General features: G+C 35.7%; 3 protein-coding genes and 1 long non-coding RNA gene across 7 annotated transcripts; 1 reads left to right on the top strand and 3 right to left on the bottom strand.

Moving 5' to 3' along the window:
• Nucleotides 1–248: 248 nt before the first annotated feature.
• Nucleotides 249–2,291, bottom strand: LOC122400021. 2 transcript variants are annotated; one of them, XR_006259320.1, is made up of 4 exons: nt 2,158–2,291; nt 1,970–2,047; nt 1,026–1,139; nt 249–938 (listed from the first exon to the last, which is right to left on the bottom strand). It is a non-coding gene; the product is annotated as an uncharacterized LOC122400021 (long non-coding RNA). The 2 variants fall into 2 exon arrangements; XR_006259319.1 differs by lacking the exon at nt 2,158–2,291 and having other exon boundaries at nt 1,970–2,106.
• Nucleotides 2,292–4,202: 1,911 nt separating this feature from the next.
• LOC122400018 (gamma-soluble NSF attachment protein-like) lies at nt 4,203–9,762 on the bottom strand. Of its 2 annotated transcripts, none has more exons than XM_043401193.1 (9): nt 9,599–9,762; nt 7,499–7,681; nt 7,292–7,359; nt 7,130–7,214; nt 7,000–7,017; nt 5,535–5,742; nt 5,212–5,460; nt 4,904–5,146; nt 4,203–4,801 (listed from the first exon to the last, which is right to left on the bottom strand). In XM_043401193.1, exons 2-9 carry the CDS (start codon nt 7,546–7,548, stop codon nt 4,664–4,666), a joined length of 1,059 nt encoding a protein of 352 aa, XP_043257128.1. In that variant the 5' UTR covers nt 7,549–7,681; nt 9,599–9,762; the 3' UTR covers nt 4,203–4,663. The 2 variants fall into 2 exon arrangements, with proteins under 2 accessions (XP_043257128.1, XP_043257129.1); XM_043401194.1 differs by lacking the exon at nt 9,599–9,762 and adding an exon at nt 9,470–9,535.
• A 300-nt stretch (nt 9,763–10,062) lies between these two features.
• Nucleotides 10,063–11,043, top strand: LOC122400020 (DNA polymerase epsilon subunit 3). Its single transcript, XM_043401197.1, has 2 exons — nt 10,063–10,368; nt 10,516–11,043. Exon 2 carries the CDS (start codon nt 10,538–10,540, stop codon nt 10,928–10,930), a length of 393 nt encoding a protein of 130 aa, XP_043257132.1. The 5' UTR covers nt 10,063–10,368; nt 10,516–10,537; the 3' UTR covers nt 10,931–11,043.
• A 226-nt stretch (nt 11,044–11,269) lies between these two features.
• LOC122400017 (E3 ubiquitin-protein ligase LRSAM1-like) lies at nt 11,270–16,493 on the bottom strand. Of its 2 annotated transcripts, XM_043401190.1 has the most exons (13): nt 16,218–16,493; nt 15,610–15,852; nt 14,763–15,176; nt 14,653–14,682; nt 14,271–14,372; nt 14,101–14,209; nt 13,827–13,988; nt 13,644–13,743; nt 13,315–13,558; nt 13,105–13,230; nt 12,834–13,028; nt 12,543–12,746; nt 11,270–12,461 (listed from the first exon to the last, which is right to left on the bottom strand). In XM_043401190.1, exons 1-13 carry the CDS (start codon nt 16,293–16,295, stop codon nt 12,336–12,338), a joined length of 2,133 nt encoding a protein of 710 aa, XP_043257125.1. In that variant the 5' UTR covers nt 16,296–16,493; the 3' UTR covers nt 11,270–12,335. The 2 variants fall into 2 exon arrangements, with proteins under 2 accessions (XP_043257125.1, XP_043257126.1); XM_043401191.1 differs by lacking the exon at nt 14,653–14,682.
• Between the last annotated feature and the right edge of the window lie 8,481 nt (nt 16,494–24,974).

Genomic DNA, 24,974 nt, shown 5'->3' with positions numbered 1-24,974 from the left:
CCGCGGGAGTCCGGCTTCGATATACCTAGCCCAACCTACCGTAACAGCCTCCCAGCCTCCCACTACCCACCGGCCTCTGGGCTACATAGGCTCCATCTACCGGCCTTCCGGTCTCCCGCCTATCTTTCAAATGTTTCAAATATTAATGTACCGAAGTCCATTAAATATGAGCAACGGAGCAATAATCCAGGTGTTTCATTTATTTATATTAACTCTACAGATCCTGATTTTGGTGTGTAGCACACTTATTTAATATAATCTATAGCATTTTTGGACATTTTGTTTTATATACATTTTTTTTATAAATTTCACATATTCATTAATAATGCCACGGCGTTGCTGTGTTCCCAATTGCAAGGGAAATTGTGATAGTACCTTAAAAGATAATAATTACAATTCTATATTTTTATTCCCCAAAGATGAGGAATTGCGGGAGAAATGGAGGGTTGCTATTCCTCGTAAGAATTGGACACCATCAAAATATTCTGCCGCCTGTAGTTTGCATTTTGCAGAAACTGATATTGAAAGGTACCACGGTATTCTATCGCCCACTGGTGTACTGGAGAATGTTTTGTTGAGATGTCCAAGGCTTATAAGGAATGTAGTACCCTCCATTTTACAACCGAAAAATTAGAAAAACGATTTGGAAATTATAGACTTTTTATCTGGTTGTAATTATCATGTGTCATATAACGAAATAATTCATGCAGAAAAAAAAATTAGATTAAAACATATATTTACAAAATCGGCAAATTCGTTTTCTCTTACTGAAATCAAAAATAAATTTCGAATTTGTGATGACAATAATAACGATCTTCATGATCTTCCCACTGATGTGACTTGTTTCTCAAGAATCTTCGATACCGAATACTTGTCCGATTGTGTTGTAGATGATTCCATTAAAATTTATATTTCTGGATATGGGTCCCATTCTGTTGCTAAAAAATTAAATTGCAATATATGTCGTTTATTAGTTGTGGAGGATAAAGGTAAAACTGTAGGCGATGTATATTTTGATCGCTTACAAAGAGGGGGCCTTTCTGTCCCCACTGAAGAAGCGATAGCCTCATTTATTCATATGTATGGAATAATGGAAGCCATAATAAATGATGGCAATTTAGAATCTCAATTTTTGCAATCTGGAAATCATAAACATATTTTATGTAAATTAACATATATTAGCATTCAATCAGACATACATTATTTAGCATTTTCAGATACATGCGTTTGTGGTCGAGCTTACCAAAGTATTTGGTTTAAATTATTATCAATTTTTTCAAATATTTTATTAAACGATTATGTGAAAACTGTAAATAATAGTCAGTTGGAAACACGTACAGACATCACTTCTAAAAATCGTGAATTAAAAACTTTTAATAGGAACTAGATTTTCAATGATTTTTTTTAATTTCATCTTTCTTAAAACATTAATTTTTATATATATTTAACTTATTCCTTCCAATATGTTTTAATACATTAATAGAGTTTTATTTACTTGCTTAGTATATTTTTATTATGAATACTATTTCACAAGATTCAAAGTTTTATTAGTTGTATTTCAAGAGAATTTCAAAGTATGTTTTGATATGTTTTGTTATTAATATTATTCAAAATTATTTATTATTATATCAAAATGTAATACTTTATTTCTTTAAGAATACAAAAGTTATGTTTTTGTTATGTTCTATTTAAAAATATTAATTTTATTTTAGAAAATGGGATGATATGGCTATTGGCGAACCACCCATTATAATAAAAAAAAAGGTAACGCGCCATGGTAAATACCCCTAGGGTGGTGAGGAAATTTTTCACAATTATCATACTGTCCTCTAACACGATTTTATAATTAACTCCATAATTGTTCCTTTCAATAGCTAATTATGCTAACCTCTTTTCCACGGGCACTTAACCTGTTCGGCTTCGTACCAATAATTTTGCCTATTTCAGGTCTCTATTAACTTATACATACCTTTATCAATTTTTAAATCCTTCAGTTTGGTTCAAAGATGGTTTTAACTTGTTTCGCACTTCTATTTTCTTGAAATCTCTGTAAATATTTCAAATATAATGCATCACAACACCAAACTATTCCGACAGTCCACAAAATATATACCACATTTATAAATATTAATATACTTCTGTATTACTTCTACTTACTATAGTTATGATATTCATATATTCCTTATACATAATTAATAAAAAATACTGTATATTAGTATAATTTTATATCGCAAAATAACGTTAATTATAATCCTGAACACAAAACTCCACTATTGAAAATAGGACTCCCGATCCGCACATGAGCGGTGTTGCCACGTTCCATAGCACGGCTAGTAGTACTAGAGTCGGCTGTGGCTAGGCTAGATATTCCCATGTGCTTGTATATCATGTAAACTTCATTACATATTTTAACTTGTTACTAATAATAAAGGGTTGTGTGAAATAAAACGCTGACGTGCAATACCAAACATTTATAAACACTCAGATTGGACGAAAATTGAATAGATCTTTACTGAACGGACTCTGGTTAAGTAGTATAATGACGTGTTGATTTTCAATTTTACGTTAGTAATATAAATAATACAATTTTGTTTTACGCCAACCTAATTACATGGATTTGAATATTATTAATTTTATATTAAAACAATATCGTGATTATACGAAGCGTTCTCAGATTTAATTTGCCCTCCAGAATTAAGCATGAGCATGGACGTTATACAATCTAACCAAGCTATGTTCACGCAAGAATGAGATCGAAAACATGTAGTCGGGAGTTATAACTAGAGATGGCGTGCAAAATCACTAACAGTGATTTATCACAGAATCACAAAATCATGATCACACTCGTGATTAAACTCCATTCACGACCGTGATTCGAAAGATGGCGTTTTTAAAACTAACTAGAAACTAACAAAAACTAGGGACTTAACTAGATGGCGCTTGCTACGCCTGTGACGTTAGCCGCCACAGTTCATGTTCATGTTAATTGTAATAGTTAGTGTTCCGTTAATTCCCCTCAGCGGAAATTCAAAGAATTACAAATGCGCCAAATTTAAATTGTATAGCAATGAAAAAGGCTGCTTAATTGCATATTTTGTACATTTCAAATGTCAAATTGTTTCAGTCGATTATTTAAATAAATGATAAGTTTGTTGCCACGAAAAAGGAGTATTGCTTAAGTGTAAAACGCTCGCTTTAAAAATAAGAAAAAGTATAAAATCATCAGTAATGAAAATTCTTATGTTCATTTATATGAAAACATACGTATTATATATTTATATACGTTTTTATATATTAATATGACATTTTTATATTATAAAGAAATAAGTTAGAATTTAAAATTACAAACAGGTTAGTTTTGCATATACATTACTTTGTTGAAAAATTTCACGAACATTTATGAAACGAATGTTGAAACAATGAGAAATAAAACTTATACTTGCATCTGTTTATCACTTTTAATTTTTCCTTTTCTTTCTCCTAATAAGAAAATTATGTTAATATTGCTTTTAGACCATATTGTAATGTAATATTACGACTCTCTAGCGTGGCGTTCTACACAGCTGCCACTCTATCTAGGGGTTTACCCTAGGTCGCTAGGGAAATGTTCCTAGTGACCCCTACAACGTGCTTGCATGAGCGAAGAAGATGCTTGGTAATTTTCTCCTTAAATAACTAAATTAGTTACCGGTGCGTCGCGGCGTAGTAAACACTGAACTGTACAATTTCGCGGCAATCTTTTGAAAACGTGCAAGCGGAAGAATGTGTTTAAATAGTTGTGCATAACGTGAATGTATTATGTTAAAAACTGTTCTGTTATTCCTTGAAGATTCATTATAGACGAGAACGGTACACGCAAATCCAGTATTTAAAGTGGGTGAGTGAAAAAGTTCTATTCTAATTGTAAATGTTTACGTTTGTTGGTCATAACCTCCTTTCCTATATGTAGATACAAATGAATTTACTACACACGTTACACGTTTGCAATAACAGTTTAATATATATATGTATATATATCTTTACATATTAAATTTTGTTAACGCGAAATTAGATTATTAAAATATCTGTGTTTCGTATATAGTTTTTATTGACATTAGAGCAATTATGCATAGACTTTTACCATAGGTGTTCTACGAGTACCAGAAAATATAACATTTACAAAGCAGATATCACATGTTCATAATTATATAGACAGTGGGGGTTATCCGTTAAATAAATAAATAAATAAATAAATATCAATATCAAGTAGTTTGAACATAAATACATGTACGTTATATATTTACTCTTTTCTATAGTATTCTTTTCATTATTTAGAATATACACAATGAACTATATCCAAAATGTTTAGTATATTTGTAGCTTTAAATGAATAAAGTTTTTCCACGAGTATCGTATCTTCGGAAATACTTAGAAGAATAAAATATTCTGTATATAATCTTCCACGAGAACTTCAAAATCTCTTTTATCAAGCCAGTAAGAGTGCATCGACTTACTTAACAAGTTTAAGATTTACAATTATATTACAGGCATAAGCATGCTTGCAAGGAATATTTTTTAGGCATTAAATACGTATCTCTGGATTAACACGATATAATACCTGTCATAAAATAAACTTCGTATTCGCCTAGAGACATAAATTATGCAATTTAATGAATATGCGTGTTTAACATAATCCGCCTTCATAGTCATCTTCATCGTTTCCTGTACTCTGCGAAGGCGCTGCTGATTGTTCTTGATCTTTTTGAGTTCTTTCTTCCGATGGTTTCTGAATTGTATCTTCGGATACTCTGCCACTTGTACTCTAAAAGGTAATATCCTTTATTGCAGATTGCAACTATTGCTGTGTTACTGCTAAGAAACACCGATTAATAGATGGGATAAGGTTAACGTATATATTACGTACTTGTACTTCGTTTGTAGTTCCATCAATTAATTTTGACGCATTAGGAGATGTATACGAATCAGCTGCATTTGCTCTTACTCCTGGTGGCTGTACTGCATACTCTTGCTGCGGTAGAGGTATAGCTCTAGCAAGTTTAGCGTACTCGACATCCATGTGTTTAATAAAAGAATCATTTAAAGCTGCTTTAGCAGCGTCTGCATCCTCATTATCGTATGCTTGTAATAACATTTCTAACGTATGTATCTGAAGATAAATATGTTAAACGTTTAGGAAGAAAATTTAAAATTTGTGTAAACTGTACTTTATACCTCGGTTGGTTCGCAGTAATTCCCCCATTCTTTGAAAGCTTTCTCCGCAGCCACTTGATCACCTCGAGCTAACTGTACCAATACTAATGCCACTGTTAGTCTTCCCACGGAAGCTACATGATCTATCTGTTGATGCATTCCAATTTCTCTGCGGATAGCATCTGCTGCCTCGTCGTACATCTGTAATTTTACTAATAATCTAGCCACTTTGCTCATATATTCTGCTGCTTGTGGCGGACTATCTTCACCCTATATTAAAAGATATGTACTGCGTAAAGTTTCTCATTACATTTTCATGATCGTAGGAATAAATGGTATCTAACCATAACGATGCTAGCAGCGCGTTTGAACAATTCTAGTGCCTCTTGCGGCTGAGTGGCTTCCATTATCTTTCCTGCTTTATCGAGTACAGATGCGCCTGATTCGGGTGATCCGTGCATCTGATAAAGAGAACACGCACTGTGCGCCAACTTTGGCACTTCCGCAAGGTTTCCCATTTCTTTGCAAATTATCACAGCCTGTTCGATGCTCCTAAAATTTTTAACGTAATAATATTTCTTTCAAAGAAAAAGTATCAGGGGGACCGGAAAGTAATGTCGCTTTTTTACATTACATTCAAACAGATAAATTTTGAACATGTTTTTATTTTTAATCGATACTGTAATCACCCTCGTTATCAACAACCGTTTGCCATCTAGTGTGCAAATTTTCAATGCCGGATCAATAAAAATCAATTGGTTTTTGAGCAAAATATCTGGAGATGACATTTTGGGCATCATTCAAATTTTCAAATTTTTTGCTGCTTAAAAAATGTAACGATCTGAATAGATGGAAAAGTATGATGGGTGAGAAAAATTAATTTTTTCTAGGGTTCGTCTTGCATAGTGGGGTTGCATTATCGCGTTGTAGTATAACGCCTTTTCTGTTGACAATCACTGAGCACTTTTCAATTCAAGATTGATTTACTCGATCCAATTGTTCACAGTAAATGTCTGTATTCACAGTTTGTCCAGGTTTCAGCACTTTAAAATGAACAATCCCGCGAATACTCCACCAGACACACAAAAGCGTCTTTTTGGGGTGTAAAGTTGGCTTAACTGTACTTTTTGGCGATTCATTCGGAAAGAGCCACTGCTTTTTGCGTTTTGGATTATCATAGAGGACTCATTTTACATCTCGAGTGATCAAACGATCAAAAAACGCTTCTGTATTGTGCCGTTGAAGCAATAAGTTGCATGTGGTGGAGCTTTGTTTTCTTCAAACAGATTATGCATGGCCCAAACACCTGCTCTGCTTACTTTACCAATCCTCTGCAAATGTTCTTGGATGGTCGACCAAGGTTGGTTAAGAGTCTTTGGCAGTTCCTCGATTGTTTAACACGGATTTGCTTCCACTTCCGTCATTAACATGACATTGTTTAAAGTTATTGGTCTTCCTGATCGATAGGAGTCAAAAAGGTCAAAATTACCGGATTTGAACTTAGAAAACCACTTTTGGCATTTACGAACGTCTTGCACTTGGATAAACATTGCAAATGTTTTTGGTAGTAACTGTTGCGTTACTACCCTTGTGAAACTCAAAAAGCATACAAATCTCTGATACGTACCTCTTCTGATATTTGGCTCGCGATTTCACCATAAATTGCAAAAAGAATTTAAGATTTAATTATTTACGAATAAACAGGTCACTCTAACCTTGAGCCGATAAATGACAAACAAATATCTACATGCTCAGAAACGACATTACTTTCCGGTCCCCCAAATATAATACAAATCGTAAAGAACTTACTTCGCAGCATGAAACCATCTTTTATATAATTAAAGTTAAAGAATTGTATTTTCGAAGTGCGCAGGAAAGATTTAAATCGTAATATTTCTAAATATTATAGATAAATACATATTTTTATTAAAAAGGATACGCTTTGTTTTCTTTATAACAGTCGGAAGCTTTCATCAAACAATTTTTACATTGTTGGTAGGACTTTGCTATTCTAAAGCAGGTTGCTGTAACGTAAAGAATGTAAAATGTAATATGTTACATTAAATGCATTATAAACGTAATATATCTACGTATATCTTACCAGCACTAGTATACTCTTCGGCCGCGACTTCGAAATCGGGTCTCCATTTTAACAAGGTTGTTTTTGAGCTGTAATATAGATTTCCATTACTTGTTTCATCCGATAAATTAATAAAAATTAATTAATTTTTTATTCCGCGATCTTCATTAATTTCACGTAAAAAGTTGACATAGTTATCCGTGAATTGTCATTTCGCGGTGACAGTACCTTTTCTCAGCTTGCCGTATATGAGCATTTCCTTCTTCGATTTTTGACATTTTCCTCCAAATGATGCTTTCGTTTGATTCGCTTTAAGTTCAGTAATCGTAACAGTAAAGCCTGTCAGCTTAATGATCAATTTAATATCGAATACCACTCAACAACCACCGTAAAGACGACAAGTTCTTCGTGCTATACGGAGAAATAAATGTGCATGAGAGATTTATCAGTGTATATCTCTATATGTATATCATCATGGAGTCTGCCATCTTATCAATTTCGTATCATTCGCTACATTACCGACGTGACGGCATATATTTTAGCGGGAGTACTCAATACTATTTGAAATTATTAACTAAAAATTTGATTTAAGATTGCAACAAATAATCACATAAATGTAGAGAGGCGTAAATGTACATATCAATTGTATGTTGAAATCGTTTATAACTGATATGTAATTAATTGCTACGATTCATGCTTACTCTATCTTGCATTAGATTCAAAACTAGCAGTTTTTCTAGAAACCAGAATTAATGGTCCGGTACTATGTATATTAATTTTTATGTTTTACGTAGAAATATATTTCGATAGAACTTAAGTAAAATATAAACAATATACTGTACGAAGACATTCGGTTTATTTGTACAATCATAAATTTAAGAATTTTTTAAGTCCATATTGATCCGAATTTTAAGTTTCGTGTAACAACGCAAGGATTTTGATCGATTTTACATGTTATCATATTTGTAAATTCTTTATTTATTAATTTCATTAACTTTACAAGTTCGCTTACTATTAATATTATTATTGGTATTTATCAAAAACCAAAACTTTATGACCTTGAAAGAAATAATTTACGTAGATCCAAATAAGAGATTTTATTAGACAAACAAGGATGGTATTTTTGGATGTTCGCAAATTTTGTTTTTTAAAGAAATTTTGTGGGTAGTTTTGAATTTCAACTACATACGTTTGTACATTTCATACAAGACCCACATAAAAAAGCGTATACGAGTTTCAATACCCTCTGATGAGTTGGATTAATATTAAACAGGCCCCTCTCCGTTACACAAACATTGCCGTCATGTTTCAACTCTCAATTCCATGCTTGCGCCTTATCGTGAGAAAGAGGCAGAACTTTTTCGCGACAGAATTTATAGCGATTTAACAGGATATGTATACAGAGTGTCCCGTTAGAAAAAGTTTTATCTGTAGATAAACTAGAAAACGTTACATAAGCATGGAAGCATCTAACCACCATTAGCGATGCAAGATTTACTGCGATTCAAAATGGAATTTATCGTTGTACGAAGTTCATTTGTATTTTGTTTCATTTCTGTAAATGCATCCTTAACACGTACCGTTTTTTGAAGACTTTCCGTTCAGGCTAAATGGGGCGCATACGACCCATACTTTAACGATTTAAAATATAAGATATACTTGTTTTTGACGTACACCATAAGTAGCAAGAAAAGGGTATAGATTTTTTTAAGAAATTATTCCAACAAACACACGATCAATCATTTACTTTGTTAAAATTGCTAGCAGCCTGAACGGAAAGTTCTGATAGAAATTTAATATCAATAGCTTTCATGACCACACGTAATAAATATGATTTGCAAATACAAAACAAACATAAATATTACTGATCGATTCCAGTACTGTATTGCGTCTCTTAACGTTTACTTTAAATTTTACATTTCCGTTTATATTTGCACCTTAAATTTAGGGCACCCTGTATACATAAGTGGTTTGTCACGAAAAAGTTGTCTTGTGATGAGATATGAACATAGTCACTATTACGAAATATAATAATTATTAAGTTACATATTGAATTAGTAAATAGTAAATAATACTCGTTTACAATAGTAATTATTTAATAACTATTTATTGAATAACTGTATGATATAAACATATATAATTAACTTTTACCAGATCAAAAATTTGTAAGATAATTTTATAATATAATTATTTACATACTGAAAGTGTACAATTATGCTGACCCACACTGATGTTTGAAAAGTGAAGGTCATACCACAGAGAACATTAAATATGACGGCATACTACATACTCATATAACGATCCTTCGAAACTTTTAGTCTCACTTACCAGAGGGTAAGTCGTATACGTGTGGCACTAGGCAGAGTGTGATTGGGTGTCCAAGTCCGTATGAACGTTTCACGAAAGAAATCACACAAGATTTTCGCTATAAACTCTTTATTTCATGATAATAAAACCCTGCATCAGGTCACATTAGTATGAAGCAGAGAAAAGAAGTGTTGTCAAAGACCATGTATCAGCCAACCGCTAATTAACCTAATGTACCTTCGCGTTACCCTAATGGGCAATATTGCGTTAGTAAATTAGTGATTAGTCTACCCTTTTTCTAGCCGTCGGTTTTATCTCTTGTCAATTCCGAAATTACCCCTAGGGAAACCATTTTTGCCTCTGATTGGCGGAACCCGCGACATCTGCGCGCCGCCAGCGGAGAGTACTAGAATTACCTAGCTAAAATGGACGCGCACGCCGCCAGTGGCGGACGAAGACCCTATAATTTTTGTACAATCAAGTTTGTATCGTGCGTTAACGTTGTATTACGTTGTATCATTAACTTTTATAAACAGATGTATAAATGTTGATATTATTCAGTGAAATTTTGTGACACGTATATAGAATTACTAAAGAAAATTTCATGCTTTAATGATATTTCGTTAAGCGTTGAACGTGATGTTTTTTATTTCATATATACCTTGCGTATGATTGAATGCATTGGCGGGAAATAAAAAGGAAGAGTTTGAAGAGTAATCGTCACTTTTCTTTTGATTCGGTTTTAATTTAGTTCATTTAGTTAATTATAAGTCAACGTTTTTCAAAGAAAGGTAATTCTTGTATTGATTCTAATTTTCCATGATTCGGCTGTGTTTTTCATACACGCCGAATCATAACCTTTAAACGTAAAAGTTATCAGTATAAAACTGTTATTGCTGTTTCGAGTAATCACAATCAATGATATTACGTATTCGTAGAATATATAGTTTAAAAAATCCGATGGCAGAACGGCTCGAAGATCTCAATTTACCAAATGCAGTTGTATCAAGGATTATAAAAGAAGCATTACCTGAAGGTGTTACAATTGCTAAAGATGCCAGAACCGCTGTGGCAAAGGCTTCTTCAATTTTTATATTGTATTTAACATCGTCCGCAAATATAATTGCTAAAAAGGGAAATCGTAAAATGATAAGCGGTCAAGATGTCATTCAAGCTATGACCGACATAGACTTTGATCAGTTTATTCATCCGTTGGAAGATTCGCTAGAAAATTTCCGTAAAACTCAAAAAGAGAAGAAAGATGCAACAAAAAAAAAGCAACAGAAAAAAGATGGAGACGATGTAATAGAAATAGAAGACGACGATGGAGGAAGGGAAGTTATGGTCTTTTGATACATATTAAATATATTAATATGTAAAAATAAGTATATAGATTCATACTATTTTATATAATTAGTACATAAGTCTGAAAAGTTTGTCATATTCTATTTATTCTTACCAAATGAAAAGCAAAATATATTAGTACAAAAAATTAATTTGAGCATTTTAAATAATTTTCTTCAATTTAACAAGTTTCCCTCGACTCTTATTAATCTTGCAAATGAAATGGGTAATTGGTTTTAGTTTCTATGTTTAAAACAAACATTTCGTTTAAGATCCTTTTATTTTAACAATTTTTGTTCGAACAATACATACAAATCAGTTAAATGTCAGTGCTTTGGTAATGGATATTTTTAAGATACTGCATACATACGATTTTTTGTTTATAAAAATTCACTTCTATCGTTTATAAAAGCTTGCTTACAATCTTGGCATTTGCATTATTAACTCTCAACCACTTTAATAGATTTAAATGTTTTTTCTCTTCACAGTATTTATAAGGCTATTACATGTATAGATATGTCAGTGACCATGTTAAAAATTCATATTTTGTAGTCAAGTGTTAATAAATGCAATTCATTCTATTATTTTATTTCCAAATACTTAGTATATGCATTGTAGATAATGTAGGATTTGCAGGAAAACAGCTTTCAACTTTTAATAAATATATTTCAAAACTCTCCTCTCGACGTTCTTTACACGCTCGCTGTTCGACTTAGATTAAACTCTCGCCCAAAAGACCACGCACGGTGACGCGCGCATCCACTCGAAAAAACAGAAACCATTCACGCGTCTGCGCAGAACGTCGCCCTACGTTTCACTCTAACCCAAACCCCAAACACTCGTCATTCACCACAGTTCACTCTTATCTCTCTCACTCTACACAACCATCCAAGACGCACTCGACCACAGTTCGCGCGAAATTCACACACTTATTACATAATAATATCCTACAATAATATTTAAAAAAGTTAGGCAATATTAACTTATTTTAAATATGATTATAATGTATTATCTCAGTGGTATAAATAACTATCATTATGGCATTGAAAAATAACAGATTGGATGCAAACACGCATGCACCCGATTTAAACTTACTGTTTTGTAAAACGATTATTTAAATTGGAATCATAAGAGCTTAAAATAAAACTAAAGCTTACCGTTAAATATGAATTAAAAAATGGAAAAGGACAGCAAACAATTAAAAAATACTTTCAGCGAACAAATATAAATGTCATACATTTTACGTAATGGAATATAATTGGAAATGTCTGAAATAAATATATATGTATACTGTAATTTGCTGTTTTTCGTATAAATGTTGTTTAAACGATAGTCGCATATTATAAAAATAAAGCATCAGGGATAAATAGATTAAATGGAATTATTTACAAAAAAAAAAAGCATTATTTTGGTTTCAAGGCTTTACAATGTGAATTTTGCGATCTATAGCACTTCTACACATTGGACAACCTGAATTAACCATATTTGCACAACCTGAACAGCAACAAAGATGTCCACATGGTAGAAAAATTACTTCACACTATAAAGAATATAGTACAGAAATTATACGATAGCTAATTTTATCATAGGAATTTTCAAATAAGGTAAAAGTTATGCTTACTTGTAAATCAAGGCATATTACACATTCGGCAGTATCGATACTCTGAGTTGTGTTACATTCTTGGTAATTAGAACTAGTACATGCTTCTTCAGGTGGTGCAGATGGCGTAACAGGTGTTCTGTATTCGTTGAGCTTTGCTTCCGCTAAATAATTTTCAACTGCCAATTTTATAGCAGCACGATCTCTTTGACAATGTATTCCAATCTATGACATTAAAAGGAATATACGATTTATTAAAAAAAAATAGCGAATATTTATTATACACGTAAAGAAAACTTGTCTTTTACATACACTCTTCAATTGTTCGTCGTTAAGATCTGGAAGTAACGATGGCAGAGAAGCTAAAAACGGCAAACAATGCAATGCCCCTGCTATCGCCACATGTCGTACTAGCATAGGTTCTAACATTTCTAATAAACCCTGAGGACGGGTTTCCATTAAAAACTGATATTGAATTAACCAAAACTGACTTCCTCTTTTAGAATTCTTTAGAAACAAAGATACGGCTTTATAATGGTCGTTATTACAGGAGAAACTAAATGAGAATTATGCCTATACTTACGCTGATACAACGTTGCTGTTCTATGTTATTGATTGTTTCCAGAAGTTCATCTCTTCTGGTTTTCTGTTGTTCTAATAGATTTACCAGAATAACGCTCAAAGTTACTCGTTTCTCAGCTATATCGTTCTATCGTTTAAAGCAGTAAAACATTTTTGTAAGAAAATCAGATATTCTGCGTAAAAAATAATTGATTCAGAAAATAATACGTACAAGTTGTTGGTTAATTTCTAGTTTTCGTTTCTCTAACTCGATGGCTGTAAGCGCTGCTAATTGCGATTGCACCAAGTTCACTTGTTGCACGATACTCCAAGAACGTGCATCGCTGCGTTCCAGTAACGCTGCAACAGCAGCCTTTTGTAATACTTTGTCTTGCCTTAACGTATCAATTAAATTTTGTCTGTTCTTTTCCTGATTTTGTACTATTTGTGCTAAATGATCGTTATTTCTTACTTCTCTGAAATATTTTTAAACATTGCAACGTGCTTATTAGTTTCATATTTTTCTTTCTATTATTCAGAACATTCTTATTAGTGTCTTACAATGTGAGCAAAGATTGCGCAGTATAATCTCTATATTTACTATGTTCTTCCAATTTTCTGGTTCTGTGAAGTTCCTCTTCCAATAACTTTTCCATTGAAACTGCAAACACATAAATGTGACTATACGGTGACAATTAAAATATAAATAAGCGGTATACATTGTTTTAAACATTTGATACTCACGAAGGGTATCTTTCGTACGGAATATAAATTGTTCCGAACGACAAGAGGATAACATTTGCATTTCTTCTTGTTTTTCTCTTTCGAGTAATTCAGCTTGGCTTTGTCTTTCTTCTTCGCTATTTCTTAGAAATTCTTTAATAACATTGTCTGCATCTTTTTCAGCTAAAAGTTGAATCGAAACGTTAAAAATGGTTACATAAAAAAAGAATCATTTCATTTTTATTACTTTCTTTTATGGATAAACAGATCTTTAATAGAAACACTTTTATTATACCATTATAAATGTAAGAAAGTAGACGTGTTCTGTTAGAATCCTTTTCTTGTTGTACTTTTTCTAGTTCGTGTTCTAATTGCGTTTGTTGTAAAGCAAGGTCTTCCAACAGCTAAAAATAAAAAATAAAATTAAAAAATGTAAATAACAACGACAAACTTAATTTTAAATACCTTTTTCCTATGCTTTTTCAACATCGATTGAATTCCAACTTCGTACTCTTGTTGTTGTTTGATATTTTTTTCCACTTCCAATAATGCACTTTGACGATACTCCTATAAAATGGAACTAATTATTAGAGCATGATTTCCTAACCGTGTATTGTATCTTTTTAATTTATTGAAATATTATACAAATAATTACATTTAAGTAATTCAAGCAAAAACCAAAGACTGATTAAAATTATTACAACACTCTGAATGCATATAGTAAATTAATTCGATTTCAAACATGCAAAAAGTAATTAAATTAAAATTAATTTTCATAATAAATAATATAAAATATGCAGCACATCATATTTTGAAGCGTACTAAAATAAAAGAAGCATCCACATGCCTTCATTTTTGTTAGCTTCTGTAATGCTGCCTAAAAATAGAAATGAAAACATTTAAAAACACATTGTGCGAGTGCAACATCAAAATTTATAGTCCTCTAATACGTTGTACCTGTACATCGTTATTTTTATTATGATATACCGCTTGCATATCTTCAGAACTTATGTCTCTCGATAAATCTGATTTCGAAACAGATTCTTCTGGTGAAAATTCGATGCCGCTCTCATTCGCTAAAAATGCTACGATTACTATTGTACCTCCGTTCACAATATCTTGAGGCGGATAAGACAGGTTTAATCCATTGATGTCCAACTGTGCCAATTGTTGCGCATAACCCAATGATTTAGGAAGTTTCTGAAGGGATATATTTTGACTAATGTTCAACGTAGTTAACTGCTTTAACTTTCCCATTGTTTCTGGCAACTGTTTCAAATTATTATTCGCAATATTTAAGATACTCAATTTACTTAAATGTACTATTTCGTTTGGTAGTTTCCTTATATTGTTGTCTTGTAAATAAAGCTCCTAAAATGTATAAAATAATATACTATAATTAAGAATATATACAGTCGAACCTCGGTTCACAAACTCAATTCGTTCCTGAAGGTTGTTCGTAAACCGAAACTATTTTCCGCGTTGGAATTAATGTAAAATGAATTATTCCACTTCTGGTTCTTAACACAAAAATCAACGGACACCGTTAAATCTATCCCAAAAATATAAACGTAACACTAAGCAGATCAAATATAGACGAAAACTTAAATTAGTTTTACCCTGCCTGTAGGGAGGAGAGTTGACAGGGATTCTTTTTCCTATTTTCTGTTCGTAACTTGAGATATGGTACATCATCCGAAACGCTTTGTGTTTGGAAAATATTTTCGTAAACAGAATTGTTCACGATTCGAGGCGTTCGTGAACCAAGGTTTGACTGTACTCTCAATATTTGGGTTATATGTACCTTGAGTGAGACAAGACACATTATGTCGGAGGGTAAATCGGTAAATTCATTTCCATGAATATCTAACACAACGAGTAATGACAAATCATTTAAGGCACCTCCCCCCGAAAGTGAAGTTAATTTGTTATTGTTCATCCATAGTACTTTTTTCCTGAACACTTTACACAACGAATAAATACCGGAGGGTACATTTTTTAAAGCGCATTCTGATACATCGAATATTGGTTCTGGATTTTCTCTTGCCTGTTGTAGTGAAAAATAATATTTCTATATACGAACATTAATACTAATAGTATATATATATAAATAAGAATTTTATTATTAAAATCATTATCTTTAGAATTTGTTTGTACATTTAAGAAATTATAATTTATTAGAATAGATATCGAGGTTTACTATCAATAAATGAACTAAATTAACATTAAACAGAAGGAAAATGAATATTACGTATTTGACAGTTTCTTAGTTATTCATATTTATAATTGAAAAATAGTAAGATATTACGCGAATGTTATTATGAGAGACGAGAGGGAATGAAGCTGAAGAAACAAGGTTATTGATGATGCGATAGAGGTGAATGATTAACCTCCATACATTAAGAAACGTACCAGATATAATTTGTGCTCGAGTCGTGCTTTGTAATCGACGTTAACCTTGTTCCCATGCTTTCTTGGTAGAGACATCATTAATCGTACACGTCATGGCAATAGAGAAATATGATAAATGCAGGTCATTCTGCTGTCGGTTTATCCGAAACCACTGACACGTAATTTCATGTACATTGCAGGATGTTAACCAATATCTGTCAAATTAACAATTACTTGGTAAAACGTATGAAATAAGTGACGTATCTTAATGTTGTAAGCAGAGATGACAGACGGAGCCCCGGGTGCACCGGGGACCAGTGTCGCCAGATCGGGCATAATTGAGTGCATCGAAATCGACAATAGTGACGACGAACTTCCTTAGCGTCTAACGGAGTGGTGGGGGTAGCGAGCATATACTACCGCACGAGCCACGTGTACGTGAGCTCGGCACTTCGTACAACTTCGGGAAACCGATAAAGAACGCGAGCGTGAGTCTTTCCTTCTTGCTCTTGTAAAAGAGAAACAGCTGAAATACGACCTCGCGATAATCGGCATACGATTCCAAGTCTCGACTGCCCCAGCATTTTTACTTTCTAACCTATGTAAGGTACAGTAATCCCCCCTATAACACGGTACTCTTATACAGTGAAAACTCGATAAATGTCCTCAAGAGCTGTTCCATAAATGATACATTTTTATCCCCACCACTAGGGGGATCCCCCTTGAACCAGTGAGGCGAAGTGTAACCGGAGACGTAGCGGCTTTCTTTAAAAATCTTTATTGCCTTCGTCAGCTTAGTTTAAATGTCCCTGTCAGTGTGACCACACTACTGTACAAGAAGAAAGTTTTTTATTTTTTACTTTTTTTTAATAAAAATTTTACTATCATGTGGGGAAGATTTTTCTAATTAAAATGTGACTAAACACGATATAAATCGGCCAATATTTGTTACCATAATATTGAATTAAATATTGTGTACTCGTATCTTCGCAAGGTCAGTGGATTGGTACATTTATCGAACAGTGGTAGCTAACGAAACCCCCTATTTCATAAGTGTTGCAGTTTTTGATCACTTACGAAACGGTGGAACCGTTCCGTTTGAAAATAGCTACCTCCCGTTCGATAAATGTAGCCAGCACCTCGATGCGTCGTTCTTTGATATTTCCGAACAAAGAAAAGGACAGCACAAGAAGGATAAATAAAGAGAGAAAGACTCGCAAGTACAATATTTAATTCAATATTATGCTACCAAATATTGACCGATTTATATCGTGTTTAGCCTCATTTTAATCAGAGAAATCTCCCCAACATGATAGTGAAATTTTTATTAACAAAAAGTAAAAAATAAAAAACTTTCTTCTGTGCAGTAGTGTGGTCACACTGACGCGGATATTTAAACTGGGGCGATAAATCCGAGTTTCAGTCCCTCTTTCTTCTTTAGCTACTGACTCTTTCTACGTTCGAAGCGTCGGCAAACTACAATCAAATTCGAAAGACGATTCTCCTATTCCGTAAGTGTTGCTGACCGGACCCGGAGTAGCGACATTTATCGAGTTTTCACTGTAATGCGTTTTCATATTACGCGATTTTATGTCCCTAACGCGGGGATTTCTCATGTTATATTTCTGTACTGTGAAATTTATAATAATTTGTACAGTTCATAATCAATTTCGCGTACGTTTGCACATTGTGTCAATTGTGTTCTTATAAAATTAAATTAAATTATTTTATTAAATTTGTGTTCCTAGTTTTTGAGTTGTAAGAACATTGATTATATGTACAGTAACATTGATTGTACATACATCTGTGTTTATACGTAGATCTGTGGCGACACCGTCGCGGCCGCGGAGCCGGAAGCAAGAGCTACGGCCGCGCCTTCGTACAACGCGTTTTCCTATAACGCGGAACCAATCTACCGTGTTATAGGGGGGATTACTGTACCTAACCTAGACCTAACCTAACAATATTGTACCTAACCCAGACCTAACCCAACAGTATTGTACCTGTACGTGGGGAAATCCTCATGGACACCCGCGGGCCCACCCGATGGGCGGGCCGGCGGGTAGTGCCGGACTCTTACCGGCTAAAACCCCACGGTGACCATCCTCAAGCGCTTGGCGAGGGACCGGGAACTCTGGTGAGACATCACAGAGCCCCCCGCCGCGCCGTGCCTTTTCAGGCCCTCCCCGGTGAGAGGCACTCCTCCCACCGCATTTCCACTCAACCGCAGGCGCCTGGTCACCAGCGCCCGCGGCCCCGTGACATGGGACTAAGCCGCCGGCCGCGGGGCCACGTTGGCCGCAGGACACACCCGCAGCCAACTGGCCAACCTGCGGCCTTAGGTCAAACCCGCGGCAAATATCCCATGCCCCAGTCCACTCACACACACATTCACACGCGCAACGCATTCATACCGGTGTTTGGTCCGCGGGAGCTTTCGCTCCGACCTCCGGGATACCATGCGAGGATGCAGCCACCAGCGTTCTCAGGTTGATGACCCCATTCCCGCATCCCATCCCAGCGGCTGCCCCTATCCGCCACCTGGGGACGCGCCACGTAGGAGTTCACCTCCCCTGCCGCCTGGACAACCAAACGGGTGCGTGGAACAGTATTGTACCTAACCCAGACCTAACCCAACAGTATTGTATCTAACCCAGACCTAACCCAACAGTATTGTACCTTTTCGTGGGGAAATCCTCATGGACACCCCGAGGCCCCAAGTAGGGGGGGGCCTCGGGGTAGTGCCGGACTCCTACCGGCTAAAACCCCACGGTGACCGTCCTCCGGCGCTGCGACGGGGGACCGGGAACTCTAGTGAGACATCACAGAGTCCCCCGCCGCGCCCTGCCTGTCGAGGCTCATCCCGGGAGGAAGGACAACATGTCCATCCCCCCCCTGATTTCTCCGCCGCGGACGCCAGGTCACCCGACGCCCACGGCCCCGGGGCTGCCTTCGGTGCTAGGGCCCCACGCACACAGCACCTGCAGCCCCAGGGGCGGCTCGTCAACCCCCAGGCCACCGACGTGGTGGTCGGAGAATGCAAACGGGCCGCCCCACTACTGGAGGCCCGTCCGGACCTCAAGTACGTTGGAGGGGGCCAGGAGGCGAAGGATGCCTCGCCCTGGCCCCCATCCGAGCCCTCCCCCTCCTCCTTCCTCTCCTTCTGTGACATGAATACCTCACAGAAGGAGGCCCCCACTTGCCAGATTTTGTCGCTGGCCACCACCTTTCCCACTATGGTGGCCAGCGAGAGATTCCTCCCAACTTCCTGTTCCAGGACACGGCGCTCATCTGCCCACGCTGGGCAGACTGCCAGCGTGTGCTGCGCCGTGTCCTGGGGTCCACCACAATGGTGGCACACCGCCGTCGCCTCCTTCCCGATTCGACACAGGTACTCACCAAAGCAACCATGCCCGGTGAGTACCTGTGTCATCCTGTAGGACAGCCTGCCTAGTTTGTCCTGCCACTCTTGCCAGTGTGGCAGGACTGCACCAACGGACCGTTGCGTGGCCCCAGCTCGAATCATCTGCTGGAACCACATAAATACAACGGTCCGTTGGGCATGGCGCCTCGTCTCCTCAACACAGTATTGTACCTAACCCAGACCTAACCCAACAGTATTGTACCTAACCCAGACCTAACCCAACAGTAATCCCCCCTATAACACGGTAGATTGGGTCCGCGTTATAGAACAACGCGTTGTACGAAAATTACTAAAAATCAAAAACTAATTTTTAAGAAAAATTGACGGTACTGAAATTTTTTGGCAGAATTAAAAAATTTCTGATCATTTTGAAAAAATTATTTTTGATTGCGGAGGTCAATTACAATCATTTTTGGTGAATACACATACCCTTAAAATCCTACGTACTTTCGAGGAAAAAATGCTTTTCCGAAAAAATAATGTGAGGTTAGAAATGTTGCCCTGAAATTTCATGGGATTTCATAACTTCTGAACGGATTGGAAGATTTTAATGTTCCAAAATGCAAACAACGCGTATTTTAGTGAAGAATATGTAGAAATTCTAACAATATTGAAAAAGTTGTTCCTTAACCTCGTAAAGTGTGAAAACCCTCATAAAAGTGGTCGAATTTTCAAACGGCCATAACTCCTACAATAGTGAATATATTTCATTGAAATTTATAGTGACCAGATCAGTTTCAGACTTACGTTTACTTTTTTTTTTTGAAAAAACTGCTTTCTGTTTAAAAACAATCAGAATGAATTAACTAAGAAACTTTTCGTTTCTATTTCTTATCAAAACGTAACAATTAAATATTAATTTTAGTACGACAGAAAATTGTACCGTTATCGTTGAAAAGTAAAACAATTTTAACATCCTATTTTCTATATACTCGTGCGGACATGGTGTCAAATGATAGACGTTACTAACAACAGTTTAGATATTTTTATTGAATTATACATTGCCATACAAAGGAACAAGTCATAAACATCATATAAAACGTTGAATACATGAGAAGATGATAGCAATTGATATTGTATTTTATTTGCAAAATTTGTATTTTATTATCGATATGCTGATCAGATCTCATGTATTACGATTCGTGCAATAATTAACACCGGTGATAGTTTCTTTTTCACGTCATCTATGAACATTGCTTTATAAATCTCGTTTTCTCGTAAGAATTGATCCTATAGTATTCTAATGTATTCGTGTACGTTGATAAATGGTCTAAAAAATAGGCAGTTGTTATTTGTTATGTATGTACGTTCTAAAACTCGGTAGAACTAATTCGGATATTTCGTTCGCTTAGAGGTAATGTCTTTTTGTGAGCCCTATACTACCTGTATCTAGAATCTGAGAATACAATATTGAGCTATACGTTTCTCTATAACAGTGCTCTCCGGTGTAGGGGCTCCTCGTGCAATTGCCTCCCCTTTCGCTCGCTCGTACCCCACATAACAATGTACAGGGCGATTTGCTCGCTAGTGTACCGTGCTTCCACGAGAGGGAGCCACAGCGTGTTTACATCCTCACTCCTGTTGCAAGCTAGAACGCATCCAAAGCAATGCCATAAGAATAGCAATGGGATACAGAATCTCCACTCCAAAAAACGTAATAATGGCAGAAGCCAAAATAGCATATCTAAAAGACAGAGCTACTTTCCTGGAGGCCAAGTATCTCGCTAAATGTATCTCCAATAGCTCACACCCCTTCCTTAGCACTCTAGTGCAGTTCTGCGAAACATACAGAATGCAGCAGCATAGGAGCAACCCTCACCCACATAAGGACAGACCTCTAGTAAGAAGCCTAAAGGCAATAGAAGACTTCATACCTCTCATAGATAATCTACCTGACTTCCTACCCAACACAACAGACTTCTCCACTCTTGTATTTCAGCCAGAAATAGCCACTTCCCTTTCCAAATCCCTTCAAGCCTCTGCAAGACCGGCAGAAGTCTTTTTAGACATCACAAATACCTTCTTCAGAAACCACATAATGATATTCACTGATGGGTCCAAATCGGAGGACAGTCCCGCTGTCGGCGCAGCTTGCATTGTGCCCCAAAACAGCTACAGCGAAGCCACGACACTTCCAAAGTCTGCCTCAGTCTTCACGGCAGAATGTGCAGCCATGAAGATGGCAGTGGAATATGCACTCAGAAACCGGACAAAGTCATACTTGATATGCACGGATTCGCTCAGTGTGTTACAAAGCCTGCAAAAAGCCCCGCTCACACCTCAATCCAACAGATACATAGCAGAGATCAAACAAGGACTTAAAACATTCAGGGAAGAAACAAAAATTGGGGAGATCACACTCATGTGGGGCCCCTCGCACAGCGACATTGAAGGCAATGAGCTCGCTGACTCACTCGCCAAAACTGCCACGTTCTCCACATCAAACTGCTGCATCCCATATACAGACATCACACAACACCTAAAAGAGAATATTGACCATGTTTCAGAGGAGGAGTGGAAAACACAGGGAATTTATAAAGGGACCCTATTTTTCAGGGATTTCTACCATAGAACAAGACACCCCTGGTTTTATAACACGAAACTTCCAAGACGGACCACAGTCTGGATAAACAGAGCTCGGGCTGGGCACTACAATCTGGCGGCTTCTCTTGCAAGGTGCCATATCATAGCAAGCTCGGCTTGCACCTGCGGATACAGTGAGCAGACCCTAGACCATATTCTGTGGGTCTGCCCCCTGACTAAAGATCAGAGGGAAACCATGATAAGAGATCTGGAACACAATACCTGGAAACCACCTCACCAAATTCAGACATATCTGCAACAACCCAACATTAAGGCGCTCCTGATCATTGATGCGTTCCTACTCCACCATAAACTGTTATTATAATCTAGGCATAAGTAGTAAAATAAGTACAAATAAACTAAGACTGAATAGGTTAAGTAGGCTAATATTCAAGGTATGTACATACATTTACAAGTGCAATTACTAAAAAAAAAAAAAAAAAAAAAAAAGAAAAACTCCTGTTGCAGTCCGCTGACTCACAGGTATTGGTCGAAAACGGTGACGGAGATCGGTGACAACCAATCAGCAGACTGCAGCAAGAGTGGGGGGTGTAAACACGCTGTGTCTTCTTCTTGTGGAAGGACGATACTCAAAGGTCGTGGCGCCACCTAAAAGATCGCGGCAGGAGTCTTGGGTTCTTACGCGATAACATAATGGTTGCCGCAGTGAAGACGTTTGTGTGCGTATGTTTATGAACTGTAACGTTTCATTTTGAAACTTTGGGGACGAAACACCCTTACCACGGTCTTTAGGCAGCGGAATGACGTTAGTACGACGTGAGTACACTAGCGAGTAAATTACCCTGTAGCATACTTACGTTGTGAGAGAAACATTGTTGTGTTAGAGGTAGTCCTACTAACAAGGGAAGCTTGGAAACCCGGAAATTCAATAAATTATTAAACTTTGTGTACAGATAGAGCAGGTCATCTGTAACACACACCTATTTTTCGTTCGTGCCATAATTCACTTTTAAATGATCACCCCTTAAAGAAAATGCAAAATTATCTTCCTCATCGAATATCTCGTGAACGATGGGAGATATTGAAAAAAAGTTCAAACAAAGTTTGCATGCTATTTTTATGTTTACTAAAATATGTAAAAAAATTAAAAAAAAATCGATACTTTTTGAATTACCCCCACCACCACAGCTTAAAATTCATTTTTTGATTTTTTAAATTTCATGCAAAAATACTTTACGGTACCCTCTATCCATCTATGTAAATAGTTTATTTTATACATTTTTTTATTAATAAATAAAGCGTCTATTATCGAATTTAGTCTGCTCTTGATGTTTTTATTATTAGAGTGGTTTCATAATGCATAACTTACATTATCATTTACACAGGGTCTTCGGCCACCTCTGGGAAAAATTGTAATGGGGGATTCTAGAGGCAAAAATAAGACAAAATCAAGAATTTTTTGACTGAGGCTTCGTTAAAAAGTTATTAAAAAATTAAATTAAAAAATTTCAAATCATTTTGAGAAAATTATTTTTGGTTGCTGGGGTCAATTACAATCATTTTTGGTGAATACACATACCTCCGAAATCCTACTCACTTTCGAGAAAAAAATTCCTTACTGAAAATATAATTTGAGGTCTCAAATGGTTTCTTGAAATTTCATGTGAATCTTTGAAACATCATAACTCCCGAACGGATTGGAGGATTTTAATGTTTCAACCGGCAAACAACGCGTATTTTGGTGAAGAATATATAGAAATTCTAACAGTATTGAAAAAGTTGTTCATTGACCCCGTAAAGTTAGAAAAACCATATAAAAATGGTCCAATTTTCAAACAGCTATAACTCCTGCAATAGTGAATATATTTCAATGAAACTTTTTTCTCAAGTAGAGCTCATAGGTACCTACAAACAAGTATTAGACAACTTTTCTGTAGGGCGTCAAACAAAATTACTAAAAAACAAAAACGAATTTCTAAAAAAAATCGACGGCGAAAATGAAACGTTTCAAATTATTCTGGAAAAATTATTTTTGGCTGCGGAGGTCAATTACAATCATTTTTGGTGAATACACATACCTCCGAAATCCTAACCACTTTCGAAAAAAAAATTCGGGAAGGTGTGAAATTTTTTGACAAAATTAAAAAATTTCAAATCGTTCTAAAAAAATTATTTTTCGTTTCTGGGGTCAATTATAAAAATTTTTGGTCAAAAGAAATACCCTCGAAATCCTACGTACTTATGAGAAAAAAATTCTTTACCGAAAATATAATGTGTGGCCAGAAATGTTTCCCCAAAATTCCATGCGTACTATAATAACATATAAACTATTTACATGGATGGATAGAGGGTACCGTAAAGTATTTTTGAATGAAATTTAAAAAATCAAAAAATTAATTTTAAGGAGTGGAGGTGGGAGTAATTAAAAAAGTATCGATTTTCTAAAAAATTGTTTTACATATTTTGGTAAACATAAAAATAGCATGCAATCTTTGTTTGAACTTTTTTTCAATATCTCTCACCGTTCACGAGATATTCGAAATATAATTTTACATTTTTCTTTAAGAGGTGATTTCACGTTAAATAAAAATGGATGGGGGAAAAATTTGGGGGAAATACATAGCATTGGCTAGCTCTAGCGATGTATGTTATGTGTCATTTTCACACTATTGACTGATCTTGACAACGCGTACGGAATTGGGAGAACCTCAGAGCTCTGATTTGGAGAACACTGCTCTACAAGATCAGATCGCTAATCGAGTTAGAGCATTGCCCTCATTTTAACTATTATATTATTTAAAGTGTTTCAA

Source organism: Colletes gigas, unplaced genomic scaffold (genome assembly GCF_013123115.1).
Source record: "Colletes gigas isolate AHSC1104 unplaced genomic scaffold, ASM1312311v1 Colletes_gigas_Sc00015, whole genome shotgun sequence".
Classification (NCBI taxonomy): Eukaryota; Metazoa; Arthropoda; class Insecta; order Hymenoptera; family Colletidae; genus Colletes; species Colletes gigas.
This window is presented reverse-complemented; position numbering and strand designations above follow the sequence as displayed.